Source organism: Labrus bergylta, chromosome 2, assembly GCF_963930695.1.
Source record: "Labrus bergylta chromosome 2, fLabBer1.1, whole genome shotgun sequence".
In the NCBI taxonomy this organism is placed as follows: domain Eukaryota; kingdom Metazoa; phylum Chordata; class Actinopteri; order Labriformes; family Labridae; genus Labrus; species Labrus bergylta.
Window position 1 is genome coordinate 32,481,437 of NC_089196.1, and position 16,873 is coordinate 32,498,309.

Sequence of the window (16,873 nt, forward strand, 5' to 3'; positions counted from 1 at the left end):
GAGCATGTGACATGGATCCAGGAGAACATGGACTTTTAGTGAGGGGTCTTCAGGATGGCAAAGAAAGAGAGAAAATATCAGTTATTCATTAAATCATTTTTTTTGTTCTCATCTATTTTTCTGTATTCATCTGTGTGTAAGAACACATTTATAAATTCAACAGTGTACTACCCAGACAACAAAGGTACAGTATTCAGGTAATCAACATCTATTCAAAGTTAAGAAGATAAACATTATTGTAATCATGCTGTTTTCAGCTCTCTCACTCACTCATGATATTCCACATCAAATTGTCTCAGATTTTGTGAGGAAAGATAAAGCAGTTTATTGTGGATAGTACTTCATCTTAACATGAAACAAATATAATCTGAATTATTTAAATCATTAACAGGTCCCAACTCTCTGTGCTTTAGTACAGAACATACAGTAACTCATTTATTATTAACATGATCTCAGTACATGGCTGTATTATTCAAACTATTTCTTATACTTTATATCTATGTGCTTTAAATCTTATTTTCATTCCACATGTTATTTATATTTTATATTTCTACTGCTATATTCTTTGTAAGAGTTCAGTGAAAATTAATATGGTTATTAATATAGTTCTTAATGGTTACAGATGCTCTTACAAAGTGCATTTTTTTTTATTTGTTAATAGTTTGCTCAAATCTTAAGACACTACATCAACCATGTAACTTTAATGTCATCCTCTATAACCTACACAGCACATTAGGTTCAGTTCAGTTTATGTTACTGACGGATAATTACTACACAAAGTTTGTTTTTTAATGTCCACATTTACGTATCGTGGAGTATAACATTCATCATAACGTCAAATAACCATATTTACAGTCTGTGGTTAACCACCGAGATGAACCTTTAGCTTCTAACATCACACAAACTCATTATTTTCAACAACAACATCTTCACAACAAACATTTCTAAACCATTGACCGTAAATAATGTAAATAATGAGCTACACAGTTAGCCGACTGGTTTACAAGCTAACGCTAAACAAGCTAGGCCCGTAAATATAAACACATGAGTAAGCAGTAAATATAACACTACTATATCACTTACCGAAAAAAACTGAAGCATCAACTTGTTGGATGGTCTGTTAACCGCACAGCAAGCCATGTATGTTGTCAGATATGTGTTAAACAAACTCTCCAAACGAAGTAAGAAAGAGGAGAAATCAGACGGATCAAGCTGTTAGCCTCCTGACCTGCTGACCTGACAGACAGATGCAACGCGCAGAGCTGTCAATCAAATCTGACACAACCAAATATGGGCATAGTCGTTTTCCTTAATAGAATAAAATCCGATGAGTTATAAAAAAATTCACCCCCCCCCACAGTGTGAGGAGAAGGGGCCGTCAACTTCTCAGATATATCTCGTTTTTTGAACCAGGCTGCAAACATGTTGATTCCTGTGGTAAAAACGGGCTTTTTTGGCTGTGGGCTTATGGCACTTCCGGCGCTTCTGCAGCCAGCCTCAAGCAGAACCTCGAGGAACTGCAGTTTTTTGTACTTCCGCATAGGCTTCATTTTTCGAGACCGGAGGTTGCCCCTTGGTTTAAACAGATGTCATGAAACACTTTAGACTGTGTGTGGGGGAGCGAGTGAGGAGAGAGAGTACAAGGTGAGAGAGTGTGTTCTTCAGGTGTGAGCGAGAGGCACGTTATGATGCCGGGGACCGGAGCAGAATAAGCAGGAGAATGTATCAACTTGGAGAGGGAGGGGGGCACGGGGGTAAACTCCCCCACTCACTCCTTTCGCACCGTTATCAGCCGCAACATGATACAATGTTTGCCCCACACACACAAATACACACACACACACTTGAGTCCCCACAGTTCGCCGAGTCGGGTGACGAGGCTTTTATAGGTTTGGTGACGTGGGGCTGTACTCCTACGTCATACTGTACTCCAAAAAAACTGTTAGAGTTTTTCAAACAGAAGGGCAGACACTATGCACATTTCTAACACAATATTTCAAATTTCAATACTTTGTACTCAAATGTCGAGATTGGGACTTGGATTGATCCATAACACTACTTAATACTCAAATACAGAGGTGTAGAGTTGAAGAAAGTGGTTTTAGGGTTTAGTTACTCTTTAACCAGAGCTGTCTCAGTGCTGCGGTTTGGTCCAAAACCTGACTGGAAGACATCCAAACAGTTGTTCAATATCAAGAAGTTATTTAACTTCTGAAACACAGCTTTGTCTATCATTTGACCTAACAGAGGAAGATTTGATATAGGCCTGTAATTATTCATTATTGTCTAGATTGTTCTTTTCTAGTAGTGGCTTGATGACTGCTGTTTTCAGGGCCTGTGGGAAGACACCTGAGAGACAAGTTTACCATTTGTAACAGATCTGGAGCCATGACTCCTCCTCCTGCTGCCAATATCAAGACAGCAGGAGGAGGACTTTAATTGTTTAATTGTCACTTGTTTTTTATTGGTGAGATCAGAACAATACAGACATTAAAGAAGGGGGTCCATTGTTTTTCTGTAATGTAGAACATTTAACCCCCATTACCACCCCCACCCCCCATTATCACACCCCCCAACCATGAAACAGACCAGCTGGACAGAGTGAACAGAGTCAGCTGATCTTCAGTCAGCAGTGTTTCTCAGACCGACAGACGACACAGAGACACTGAAGAACCAGGAGTCCAGAACCCAAACCCAGGATAGAGAGGTTCAGTGAATGTGGTGTTGAAGGTGTGGAGGTGGATCAGTGTGTCAGAGGAGACTCTGTAGAAGGACAGAGAGCCAGCAGGACAGTCCACATACACTGCTACTCTGTGAGAGACAGAGGAGGAGGAGGAGGAGGAGGAGGAGGAGATCTTTGTTCTTATGTTATTGTGACAGACAGAGTAACCTATATCAGAGCAGATCAGACTCCAGGACTGATCATTATATCCAAACACACATTCAGCTCTGTCTCCTCTCCTTCTGATTCCTCTGTAACTCACTGATACATCAACCTTTCCTCTCCACTCGACCTCCCAGTAACAGCGACCAGTCAGACCAGTCCTACACAGCAGCTGAGAACAGTGTTCAAATCTGTCTGGATGATGAGGATATAACTGAAGCTCCTTCATACGTGTCACCTTCCTGTTGTTGTCAGACAGTTTCAGTTTTCTGTTCACTGTGTTTTTGTCCAGTTCCAGCTCACAGGCGTCTGATGGAGAGAACGAGACACAACACAGCTGCAGGTTATCATCTGTTCATTCATCAACAACTTTACTGACACTTACTGATAGGGGTGTAAAGGTACACGTACTCGGACCGGACCGTTTCAGTACAGGACTGATCCGAGTACGCGCGGAACAAAAGTGATTTAATCTGTGTTCCCACACGGACCGCAAAGCAGAAGCACACCTCAGGGTGGAGGAAGGCTGCGGCTGCTGGTATGGGACACAGCTTTTAGTTAGTAGTTAGTTAGTTAGTTGTAAAAAAGTTCAAACATAAACTGTGCAAACTGTGCAGATTAGTAGTTCCTCGAGTCCTGTTGGTCTGGACAGTTGCATATAACCGGGATGGAGTTCTTTTTACAGACTTACTCTTAAGTTTTGTTTTCATTTTCATCGATGATCCCGCTCAAACTAAGAGCAAAAGGGGAGGGAGAGACACGTCTGTGTGGGAGAATAACCTGCAGCAGAGACGTGCTGTCAGGGGAGGCAGGTGAGGCTCGTCATCATCAAAGTAAAAAACAAATAATCATTAAATCAAATAAATATTAATATTTTTCTACTGATCTGTGTTATAAATGTTATTTCTGTACGATTACATAATTCTAAAATACTTTATTTCATTCATATGTTTTATTTATTGGAGACTCTTTTGGTTGAAGGAAGCAACATAAGTTTATTTAATGTTTTTTTTTTTTTTAACAATGTTTAATTTAAAATGTTATTAAAAAGTAACCTGAGCAGGTGTACAAGTCTGAACTGTCGATGCTGCACTTAGTCCAATGTGTAAAAGGGAAATTATAAATGTTCCTAATAAAGAAAAAAAAGTGTTGCATCAGGTCCCTTTACTGTAGTGAAAATGTATCGAACCAAAGCTTCAACACTGAGAACTGTACTGAACTGAAATGTTTGTGTACCGTTACACCCCTACTTACTGAGAGTCAATCAAACTTACAGTTCATATTCAGCACTGAATGATGTTTGACAGCACTGAAATGTAATAATCCACTTCTAATCAAGTTCAAATGGAGTTACCATGGCAGCCAGGAAGAATGGAGATCCAAATCAACAAACACATGCAGTGAATAAAGTCTGACTAATCAAAGTGCAGCACAAAGAATCTATGAACCATCTGCTGTCTCCAACTGTTCTGTCCTCAGAGGTCACATTCAGCACAAACAGGAGCCTCATTTCCACTTTCACTGTCACACACAATGTGATGGCAGCAGGAGTGTGCCACGTCCCTTTGTCCTGTCTAACTAGTTTTAAACTGTGTTTCTGAAGTCATGGAGACCATTTCTTTTCCATCAATCTAGGCTCTACAACATACATGTTTTTGTTTTAATTGAAATTTAACTGGACTGGATGAACAGATCAAAATCTGAAGAAACAGATGACAACTCAGTCCTTGTGAGTTTTTCTCTGCTTGTCTAAGGTGTAGGCCACGCCGTCCCGACCTCACCTGGCCACCTGGCGGCCTGCAGCTGACTTGTGTATTGTTGTTGGATGTTCCTGCTGGCCTGTACTATGGTGATCGTGGACTTTGCTGTGTGCCTTACTGTCTGCACAGCCAGAAGACGAGGAGGAGAGCTAGCTTATGTCTCTAAAGATATTCTGTTTCTATTTCATCACTGAATTCACGTCTGGATGTTTTTGAGGAGAGAACTTGATGTTGGAGACTCTGCATATTTACATGTTTATGAAAATGAACGTCAAATCAAAAATGATTTCTGCTGTTTTTAAAGTTGATGAGCTCCACGAGCTCGACTACGAGCAGCCGGCCAGCAGCCAACATCAAAATGTGAAATGTCACAAAAACTGCATGTTGTAAAATATACATTTCTGTTGGATGTGATGAATGGTGATTTTCTATTCACTGGATTATCACTTTTATTTCAGTTTACATTTTTTATTTCATATTTAAACTCTCATGAGTTTCCATCACCCTCACTTTTATCATCACTTTGTGTTACTTCCAGCCCTCATCCTGTTGTAGTTTGAAAGGTTTAATCATAATAGAAACACAATCTGGACAGCAGCAGGCACAAACCAATAGTTATCTAACCTCTGAATTTAGCCAAGTCATAAGATCATGTTCTGATACACAAGACACACACACACACACACACACACACACACACACACACACACACACACACACACACACACACACACACACACACACACACACACACACACACACACACACACACACACACACACACACACACACACACACACACACACACACACACGCTATATAAATTTAAGTTATTGTTATTAACTTCTCAGAGAGAAATAATCAAATCCTCCATTCACAAGCCATAGTCTCTGTCTGATTGTTCAAGAGCATTTACTCTTCTACACTCCAACATGTGCTGCTGTGTTCTGATGAATAGAAATGAAAACACACTCACACTTCCTCAGACCAGGATCCAGTCTGTGCAGTCCACTATGGTCCAACCTGGAGGAAGAAACCAGATCACAATCTATTTCATACATCTTCATTTAAATCCAGCATCAGACAAGAAGCAGAGTTCATCATTCAGAAACAGTGAGACAGCTTCTGTGTGTCTGTCTGTACCTCAGTGTCTCCAGTCTGCAGTGTGGATCCTCCAGTCCAGCAGACAGCAGCTTCTCTCCTCGTTCTCCTGGATGATTGTAGCTCAGGTCCAGATGTCTCAGGGGGGAGGAGCTTAGAGCTGAGGCCAGAGACGCACAACCTTCTTCTGTGATCAGACAACCTGACAGACTACACACACACACACACACACACACACACACACACATATAAACACCAACACACACACACACACACATAAACATCAACACACACACACACACACACACACACACACACACACACACACACACACACACACACACACACACACACACACACACACACACACACACACACACACACACACACACACACACACACACACACACACACACACACACACACACACACACACACACACACACACACACATAAACACCAACACACACACACACACATACCAGTAACATCCCGTCATAACCATGCAGCTGAACAGAATAGACTTCATAATCTGATACTAATCAATATTTACTCTGGTGACAAATAGTGAAGGTAAGACAGAGCGTGAGATAAACACACAGACTGCTTTGCAATCAGCAGTGATGTAGAAACAGTTCTGAACTGTTTCATCTGAAATAAAGATTCTTTAGTTCTTTATGTTCCAAACATTATCCATGGTTTGTTTGTTGGTGGGGAAAGAACTTCATATTTAACTTTCTTTATTCCAGTCCAGCTTCCTCAGACTAAAAGACTGAGAGCTATAGAACGAGCTCAGAGCTTTACAGCTCTAATGTGGAAACATACAGGAAAACTTTAAACCACCACCAAGGCCCATTTAATAAATGATTCATCAAGAAAATATGATCTTAAAGGACTAATGTGGATCAGCAGCACACTAACCTGAGAGTGTCCAGTCTACAGAGTGGACTCTTTAATCCAGTAGACAGCAGCTTCACTCCTGAATCCTGCAGGTTGTTGTTGCTCAGGTCCAGCTCTCTCAGACTAGAGGACTGGGAGCTGAGGACTGAGGACAGAGCTTCACAGCTTCTCTCTGAGAGGTTACAACCACTCAGCCTGAAGAGGATATGTTTGGTAAGTTAATCAAAATATCAAATAAACTAAGTACATTTAAGCTTATTGGGTAAACTTTCACATGAATAAGTCCATACCTGAGCGTTTCCAGTGAACAGTGTAGAGTCTTTAAACCACTACACAGCAGCTTCACTTCTGAATCATGCAGGTTGTTGTTGCTCAGGTCCAGCTCTCTCAGACTAGAGGACTGGGAGCTGAGGACTGAGGACAGAGCTTCACAGCTTCTCTCTGAGAGGTTACAGACACTCAGCCTGAAGAGGATTCAGAAGAACACAAATGAAAGCAATTACAAACTATAGTTGTTTTTTCTGAATAAAAGAGAACTAAATTTGAACTGGATAGTTATGTGAGCACGTACAGAGCTTTGTTTGAAGCTTTGATCACAGGCAGCAGCCTCAGAAGAGCCTCCTCTGAAGCAGAGTATTTCTTCAGGTCAAACACGTCCAGATCTTTTTCTGATGACAGTAAGATGAAGACCAGAGCTGACCACTGAGCAGGAGACAGTTTATCTGTGGAGAGACGTCCTGATCTCAGGGACTGTTGGATCTCCTCCACTAGAGAACGATCATTCAGTTCATTCAGACAGTGGAACAGATTGATGCTTTTCTCTGCAGACAGATCCTCACTGATCTTCTCCTTGATGTATTTGATTGTTTTCTGATTGGTCTTTGAGCCACTTCCTGTGTGTGTCAGCAGACCTCGTATGAGATTCTGATTGGTCTCTAGAGAAAGACCGAGGAGGAAGCGGAGGAACAAGTCCAGGTGTCCATTAGGACTCTGTAAGGCCTGGTCCACAGCACTCTGATATAAATGTTTTGGGTTAGGTTTTTCTCTGAATACTTTAGACAACCTGGATGTTGTTTGTTCTTCTGACATCAGATTGACTCCAGAGTTGATGAAGGTCAGATGGACATGAAGAGCAGCCAGAAACTCCTGAACACTCAGATGGATGAAGCAGAACACCTTGTCCTGGTACAGTCCTCTCTCCTCTTTAAAGATCTGTGTGAACACTCCTGAGTACACTGAGGCTGCTCTGATATCGATGCCACACTCTGTCAGGTCTGAGTCATAGAAGATCAGGTTTCCTTTCTGCAGCTGCTCAAAAGCCAGTTTTCCCAGAGACTTAATCATCTTCCTGCTCTTTTTATTCCAGTGTGGATCTGTCTCAGCTCCTCCATCATACTTGATGTTCTTCAGTTTGGACTGAACCACCAGGAAGTGGATGTACATCTCAGTCAGGGTCTTGGGCAGCTCACCTCTCGTTCTGGTCTTCAGCACATCCTTCAGAACTGTAGCAGTGATCCAGCAGAAGACTGGGATGTGGCACATGATGTGGAGGCTTCTGGATGTCTTGATGTGGGAGATGATTCTGTTGGCTTGCTCCTCATTTCTGAATCTCTTCCTGAAGTACTCCTTCTTCTGTGGGTCAGTGAACCCTCTGACCTCTGTCACCATGTCAACACACTCAGGAGGGATCTGATTGGCTGCTGCAGGTCGTGTGGTTATCCAGAGGTGAGCAGAGGGAAGCAGTTTCCCCCTGATGAGGTTAGTCAGCAGCACATCCACTGAGGTGGACTCTGTGACATCAGTCAGGGTCTCGTTGTTTTTAAAGTCCAGAGGAAGTCGACACTCATCCAGACCGTCAAAGATGAACACAACCTGGAACTCTTCAAACCTGCAGATTCCTGTTTCTTTGGTTTCAGGAAAGAAGTGATGAACAAGTTCCACCAAGCTGAACTTTTTCTCTTTCAGCACATTCAGTTCTCTGAAAGTGAATGGAAATGTGAAGTGTATGTCCTGGTTGTCTTTGTCTTCAGCCCAGTCCAGAGTGAACTTCTGTGTTAAGACTGTTTTCCCGATGCCAGCCACTCCCTTTGTCATCACTCTTCTGATTGGTTCATCTCTTCCAGGTGAGACTTTAAAGATGTCTTCTTGTCTGATGGTTGTTTCTGGTCTGTGTGGTTTCCTGGATGCTGTTTCAATCTGTCTGACCTCGTGTTCATCATTGACCTCTCCAGTCCCTCCCTCTGTGATGTAGAGCTCTGTGTAGATCTGGTTCAGAAGGGTTGGGTTTCCTGCTTTAGCAATCCCCTCAAACACACACTGGAACTTCTCCTTCAGGTTAGATTTGAGTTTACGCCGGCACTCTGCAGCGACTGTTCCTGAAAAAAGAAAGAACTGAAATCAATGAACAGATTCTGATATAGATGACATGACTATCTGAGTTTGGAACTTTAAACCTCTTTGTCCTTTTTCTAAAATACTAAATCTGTTAAAATGATCGTACTGCTCTGCAGACAGTCAGCCAGCTCCTCCTGCTTCATTCTCCTCAGGAAGTGGAGAGTGATCTTCAAAAATGCCTCTTTACAGCTTCTCCCCTGCTCTTCATCCTCACTCTGACTCTCTAAGCATTCTGGGTAATCTGGACTCAGAACCCTCTGGACTCTCTTCAGCTCGTTCTTCACAAAGGTGATGATGTTCTCCTCCAGCAGCTGGAACAGAAGGAGACACTGGATATTTAATACAAACTGGTAGAACTCAACATGTGGTTCATCTGTCAGTCTGAAGGTCAGCTGGTCTAAACAGAACAATAACTTAGAATTAAATTATTGTAATGGTAGTATATTAATTAACAGTGTGTTGAACACACCATAAAGATGGAGTCCAGGTCTGTTGGATTCTGCTGGTCTGATTGATCTCTGTGAACGTTGGAGCTCTCCTGTTGAACTCTGTGACAGGACATATTACACAAGAAAACAACAGGATATATGTAATGAAACTCTGAGCCAAGATATGACTCTTAAAACAACAGCGACATAACATTAACTTGATTTTTAATTCTCACCTTCCATCAGCAGGACATCCATCTTTAAAGTTAATAAGGCGACCCTTCGAGTTGTCACTCTTCATGGACACACAGCTGGGTCCAGGAGAGTCTGGTCTCTGTTCCTGCATCCTGATACAAACAAACAGCTGGTTAATGAAACATTTAGAGCAAAGATCATTTTTAATCAGATTGTTCCAGTTCAAACTAGCTGATGGATAATCAATAATCAGGAGGCAGAGGTGAAGTTCTCCACAGTTCTCTCTGTTTCTATTAGAACAGTATCTCACTCAGAATACAGCCACACTGTGTCTGTCCTCAAATTCTTCAGACTGATGAAAGTAAAGTTAACAGAAGACGATTCCAGAGGAGAGGAGTCTGAAAACTGAAGGCTCTACCTCCCATAGTACATTTAGAGACCGAGCAGCATTTACAACGAGCAGCAATTACTATTAGGATACAGAACAGATCAAGATCAAGAACTTGTCCATAACAACTTCAGGAACCTCAACCTGGAATTCACTTCTGGAACAAAGTCTTCAGACTGACATCACTTCAGATGGGAATAAGTGCTGCTTGAACCATCACAGTAGTTTTTATATTGTGAGTAAGTCCAGAATATGGATCCTACAAGGTTTGTAAAAACACTCAAGAGCTTTGAAGATCTTTGTCTGCAGTGTTCATGATACATCTGCTCACCAGTGTCCTGCCAAGATCACTGGACCAAATGTTTAGTATACCACCATGACATCATCCCTGATGTACTAAACGTGCCTCAGCTGGACTCAGATACCATTCACTAAAACAAGGATTAAACTATGTAGTCCAGGAGAAAGTGTAGTCAGATATCAGTACAATGGTCAGCTGGATCAGCAGGATGTATGGACCAGGTAGGTTAGTGAACTTGACCTGCAGCTTTCAATGCCCAACATCTCACCAGCAGAACCTCATCAGGTTCAGGATCTGGGCTGTGGACAAAGTCAGGACATCCAACATCCCCCTCGTGGACCATCATCCTCTAATCACAGTTTTTAAACCGTGGCTCCCATCCTTGATGGTGCATGCGTTAAAATGGACGTGCAGAAGCAGACTCTCAGTGAATGAAATCTGATATTGTGGCCAGTATGTCTGTTTGTTTTGGTCATCATTGGGAGTGAGGAAGGAGAGGACTTTCATTCTACCTGAGGGAAAAACAAAAATGTTCATTCAATAAAAATGCTTTAATTGGGGTGCTGGTGGCCTAGCGGTTAGTGTGTGTATCCCATGCAGGGAGACTGTAGCCCTCCAAGCGGGTGGCTCGGGTTTAATTCCAACCTGTGGCTCCTTTCCTGCATGTCATTCCCCATTCTCTCTCTCCTTGATTTCTGACTTTAATTACTGTCCCGTCTCTAAATAACAGAACAAAAAGCCCAAAAATAAATCTTTCCTCAGATTTGTCTCTTTTTAAGGTTTGGCCTATTATTTTGACTTTGTCTAAGAATATTTAGCTTCTTTCTAGTAGGGCTGTTTTTGCTTTGAAGTCATAAAGTCCATCACACTGTCGGCTGGTTCTGTGTCAGGCAGGTTAAGTTCTGACAGGGTCGGGGAAATAGGGTGCAGGGAAGGACCCAAATGCAGAAAAAATGGACTCACAGCTGCAATAAAATGATTATTTTCCACATTTTACAGCCTTCAGGAAGGTCAGGGTTCAAATACAAACACTTCAAAAGAAAAAACACAAGATAGAACCAAAGCACACAATGATCATGAAGTGGTAAGAAAACTAAATGAAGGTGATGAGGAAAATGAAGACAGGTGAGTAGAGTAGAAGGGAAGGTCTGGGCTATTGAAACCTAGAAGAGAAGGAGGTGAAATCTGAGGACCTCTGGTGGACAAGTAGGAGAAACAGGAGAAAAGTACGAGTCCTGGGAGAGGTGAACATGGACTGAAGACTGAGAGTGATGTAAATGGCTGAGGATGAAAGAGTGAGCCTACAGAAAAGCAGAACAGAGCTCTTTGTCAATTTCAGATCTCACCTTCCATCAGCAGGACGTCCATCTTTAAAGTCATTATAGCGACCCATAGACCGGTCACTCTTCATGGACACACAGCTGGGTCCAGGAGAGTCTGGTCTCTGTTCCTGCATCCTGATACAAAAAAACAACATTATTAGTTACTGTGAGCAGCAGATGAGACAGTGATGATGATGATGATGATGATGATGATGATGAAGGTGGAGAGATGTGAGTGCTGAGCTGTGACATGGAGAAGAGTCATGGACAGTTAGAGATCCTCACCTCAGAGCTTCATGTTCCTCACACAGAGAGGTTTTAGAGGGAGGGACTCCCTCCTCTGTGTCCTCACACTGATCCATAGCAGAGCGCCCCCTGCTGGGAGAGCTGCACTCTGTCACTACAACAACACTGATGGAGTTCAGCTGCTGAAGTCACATCCAGTCAAAGATCTTCAGCTGTGGAGAAAACAAAGAGAAGAAGCTGCTGATTTACCTTCATCATCATCATCATCATCATCACCTCACTGTCAGTCTACACACATCACATCTACCTCGTTCATCTTCATCATCATCATCATCATTATCATCATCACCTCACTGTCAGTCTACAAACATCACATCTACCTGGTTCATCTTCATCATCATCATCATCATCATCACCTCACTGTCAGTCTACAAACATCACATCTACCTGGTTCACCTTCAAAAAGGGAAAGCAGCACCAGCAAAACCATGGTTATCTTATGGTCCAGCGTGATTGCTGGGCGCTCTTCTTTGCTGCTGCAAGACACATTTTTCTCGCAGTTTTTGGGTACGCATAAAAGTTGAAACATTTTCAACTTTTTTGATCAAGAAGCAGAGTCTCAGCGATCGTCAATGTCACTTAAAGTAGCCAATCAAATCAAAGAGGTTTGACATCCGCTTTTTATGACATTTTCCTCCTCTTGGAGCAAACATATTTCATTTGGTCGCTCGTATGCACACACAGCCCTGCTCCCCAGGCGCTCCCAGCTGTTCTTTCCTCAGCCGTGTCCAGGCGTTTTTTTGAGGCGAGTTGCGTCTCTGTGTGATCGGGTCCTATGGGGGCCCCATCTGACAGCACTCACTCTCATCGCTCTGCTAAGAGTCACATGATTTATTCGTATGAAATGAATTATTCGTCTGAGAGTGAAAACAGAGGAGCAGTGGTGGAGCAGACAGTGAAGATGAAATGTAACAGTAAATGACCGAATGCTGCGAGTCTAGTCTTAACTATCGGGGAGAGATGTTCTTTATGTTGGAAATAATACTTCTGTGAACTTTGAAGATAAATGTTTATACAGAGCATTTTTTTGTAGGTGTCAGATTATTGATCACATCGAATGGTTGGAGGACCCCCCTGTGAAGGGGCCCAACAGACTGAATAATCCCCATTGGTTTGATCAATCTGACACAGCTATCTGTCTGGAAGAAGACATTCAATAAGAGCTGATCATAGAGAATAACTACAGCAGACAGAGTTTGTCTTTATAAATCTATCTACTAGAATCACACACACAGTAATTCTACTTATAGAGCTGCATAATAAGGTCTCTGGTCTTTGCTGATCTCTGCTGTGGGTGCAGCAGAGATCAGCTGTCCCCTTCTGCAGAGCTCCACGTCGAAAATTCATTCAACTGCAGGACTTGGACCTTTCGAGGCTTCTAGCACTTTCAATATTCCAGTAAAAATGTCTTTCCGATATCACCGAGGCTCAAAATCCCGCTCTGCCACTGAACGTCGCAGCGGTGTAAACTCTAGTAACCTCCGCTCTCTGCCATGGACGCCACTAGCGCACGTCAGTAATGCGGCCCCGATTAAACTGGCTCTGATAAATGCCAGATCAGTGCTAAATAAGACTTTTATTCTTAACGACTTTTTCAAATCCCAGGGCCTAGATTTCCTTCTGGTGACTGAAACTTGACCGAACTCCAATGATGCAAGTCCACTTATTGAGCTTTCTCCAAATGAATGTTCCTTCTTTAACACGCCACGACCCTCCGGACGGGGCGGGGGTCTGGCAGCAGTTTTTAAAAACAAAGTGGGTACAGCAAACCCTCTTCTTATCATCATATTATATCGTCCTCCAAAATCAGATAAACATTTTATCACTGAGTTTGCAGACCTCTTATCGCAAATTGTGCCATCATTTGAAAGAATTTTAATACTGGGTGATTTTAATATCCATGTATGTTGTCCATCAAAACCACTTGTCGGTGAATTTTTAAACCTGATTGAATCATTTAATTTTGCACAGCATGTCTCAGGTCCCACTCATAAACATGGCCACACTTTCGACTTGGTCTTGTCTTGTGGTTTTCCTGTTCACAATTTGGAAATAATGGACCCTTGTCTTTCAGATCACAGTGCCATTTTTTTTAATGTGTCTCTCTCTGTCCTGTCATCAAATGGTCTCCTCCCCATGCGTTACTCTCGTTATATTAACTCTTCCACTGCCAGTTTATTCTCAGCTGCTCAAGATACTCTGTCCGTTGAAAATATTCCCACTGAACTCTGCACTAAGGATCACATTAAATTATTTAATGCTACCTGCTCCTCAATTCTCAACCATATTGCGCCTCTCAAGATAAAAAATCCAAAGCCTAAATCACAGCCTTGGATTATTGAATCCACTCGAGCCCTAAGGAGGAGCTGCAGACAAGCTGAACGCAATTGGAAGCAGGATAAGCTTCAAATCTCACATGACATCCTTAAAGAGCGGCTGATCAGCTACCAAATTGCAGTCAAGGCAGCGAGAGCAAAACATTTCTCAGATATCATCTCAAAAGATCACCATAATCCTAAAGTCCTATTCAATATTATAAACTCTCTCACCTGCCCCCCTCCTGGATCCTCTCTAGACACTCCCCTTAGTAGAGCAGAAGACTTCCTAAAGTTCTTCACTGAAAAAGTTGCTGGCAATAGAAAAAATATCTCAGCCCCTACCAGGCACATCTCAGCCTCCCCGCCTTTCAACTGCTCTGCCCAGTTAAACTGTTTTGAGCCTATCACCTTAACCTCACTCAAAGAGACGGTTTTTAAAATGAAATCTGCCACCTGCCCCAGTGACATAGTACCTACCAAGCTCTCCTCAAAGATTCCTTTGATATTACCGGCCCTTTTATCCTCTCCATTATAAACAGCTGTATGTCAACTGGTGCTGTTCCTCCCTCATTTAAACATGCTATAGTGCAGCCCTTGTTAAAAAAAACCCAACCTGGACCCCATACCACTTTCCAACTACAGACCCATCTCAAAACTACCCTTCCTTTCTAAGGTGCTAGAAAAGGTTATTCTGGAGAAATTGCTACCCTACCTTCATCATAATAGTATTTTAGACAAATTTCAATCAGGTTTCAGAGCAGCCCATAGCACAGAATCTACACTTCTCAAAATCCACAACGACCTTCTGCTTACAATGGACTCTGGAAACTGTGCTTTCCTGATCTTACTGGACCTTACTGCAGCATTTGACACTGTCGACCACACAATTTTAATGAATCGCCTGCAGCATTGGGTTGGTGTTGGGGGCACAGCTCTGACTTGGTTTACATCATACCTGAACAACAGAACCTTCTCTGTAAACTTAACTAACGCCACATCCTCCCAATCTGGTCTGAGCTGTAGGATACCACAGGGATCCATCCTAGGCCCTCTACTATTTTCACTATACATGCTTCCATTGGGTCAAATTATCCAGAAGCACAACCTCTCATACCACATACCACGCAAATGACACTGAGCTTTATCTACCGGTCAAACCAAACAATCTCGCAGAACTCACCTCTCTTACACAATGCCTTGAAGGCATAAAACACTGGATGGCCCATAACTTCCTACAATTAAATGAGTCAAAAACCGAAGCTGTTCTTTTTGGCCCACCCGACATCATCAAACAGGTCGCCAACAGCTTAGGTCACTTATACAGCCACATTAGGCCCCACGACAGGAACCTTGGCTTTATCTTCGACTCAGGCTTTACATCTCATTCAGTGACTTACAGACAGTAACCCATGCGCTCATTTCATCCCAGCTTGACTACTGCAATTGCTGGTCCAAAATGCTGCAGCAAGGCTGCTGACTGGAACCAAGAAGAGGGAGCATATCAGTCCTGTCCTAGCGTCCCTTCATTGGCTCCCAATATGATTCAGAATCGATTTTAAGATTGTGATGTTTGTTTTTAAAGCCCTGAATGGCCTGGCCCCCTTTTATATTACCAACCTCTTCAGGCCGTACACCTCATCTAGGCGCCTGAGATCATCAGACATGGGCCTCCTGGCTGTTCCCCGCTCACGGCTCAAGCTAAAGGGAGAGCCGGCCTTTTCAGTAAAAGCCTGTAAACTGTGGAACGGCCTCCCTCATTCCATCAGGTCTGCACCCTCTGTTGAATCTTTTAAGTCCTGTCTCAAGACATACTTTTATATTTTAGCATTTGAGTCCCCTGGTCCTGAATAGACCGTTTCTTTCAGGTTCCTTTGTTGCTTTCTTTATATATATATATATATATATATATATATTTCTCTCTTGTGGACATTGTGATCTCAAGTTGTTTTTTCTTTTTTAATGTATTGTACAGCACTTTGGTCAGCTGTAGCTGTTTTTAAATGTGCTTTATAATAAATATGACTTGACTTGACTTGCAGAGGAGTGTTTGTGTTGCTTGGCAACCGTCCAGTTTCAGAGAAGTTGTGGAACCAGTTGAGCTGATGGAGTGATTATTTTTAGTCCTAACTGATGAGGACAGACTCCACGCCCTCCCTCTGCTGTGTTAAACTGTACTGTTAGCATGTTAGCATGTTAGCATAGCCTGCATGCTAACTGAGAGTCATTGTGTTCCCTGCACTTCTACTATAGTCAGAGCAGCTAATGAACCTGGTGGCTAACTGTTAGCTTACAGCTCTTTTGTCACTTAAATCAAACAGAGAGTCTTAAAAATAGTGAAAAGTGTCTCTTACCTTCAACACAGAGAACAGATCTGCGTCAGAATGAGACAGAGTCCTACTGAGACCAGGAAATACCACATCTGGCAGGTAATCAAAGGACACACCCTTCATTCTTCATTTCTCCCTGAAGGAAGTTTGAGTTCATTATTTTAAGATTCATGAGAAGAAATAAAAGTGTGTGTGTGATCAGAAGCAGCAGAGATTGTCTTCATGTTGAAACCTCAGCTGTCAATCAAG

At 42.4% G+C, this 16,873-nt stretch overlaps 3 protein-coding genes across 3 annotated transcripts in view; 1 reads left to right on the top strand and 2 right to left on the bottom strand.

Annotated features, from left to right (window-relative positions):
- The window catches only part of LOC136181101 (NLR family CARD domain-containing protein 3-like), a 785,212-nt gene that overhangs the window by 130,372 nt on the left and 637,967 nt on the right, over positions 1 to 16,873 (bottom strand). The window lies entirely within an intron of this gene.
- The window catches only part of LOC136181122 (NLR family CARD domain-containing protein 3-like), a 236,446-nt gene that overhangs the window by 42,532 nt on the left and 177,041 nt on the right, over positions 1 to 16,873 (top strand). The window lies entirely within an intron of this gene.
- Positions 5,646 to 9,345, bottom strand: LOC136181129 (NLR family CARD domain-containing protein 3-like; the record flags this gene model as incomplete). The annotated part of the gene is made up of 6 exons (XM_065961554.1): positions 9,146 to 9,345; positions 7,217 to 9,020; positions 6,936 to 7,109; positions 6,667 to 6,840; positions 5,788 to 5,955; positions 5,646 to 5,667 (listed from the first exon to the last, which is right to left on the bottom strand). Coding segments are annotated over exons 1-6 (2,379 nt in total), but the record flags the coding sequence as incomplete, so codon positions are not given.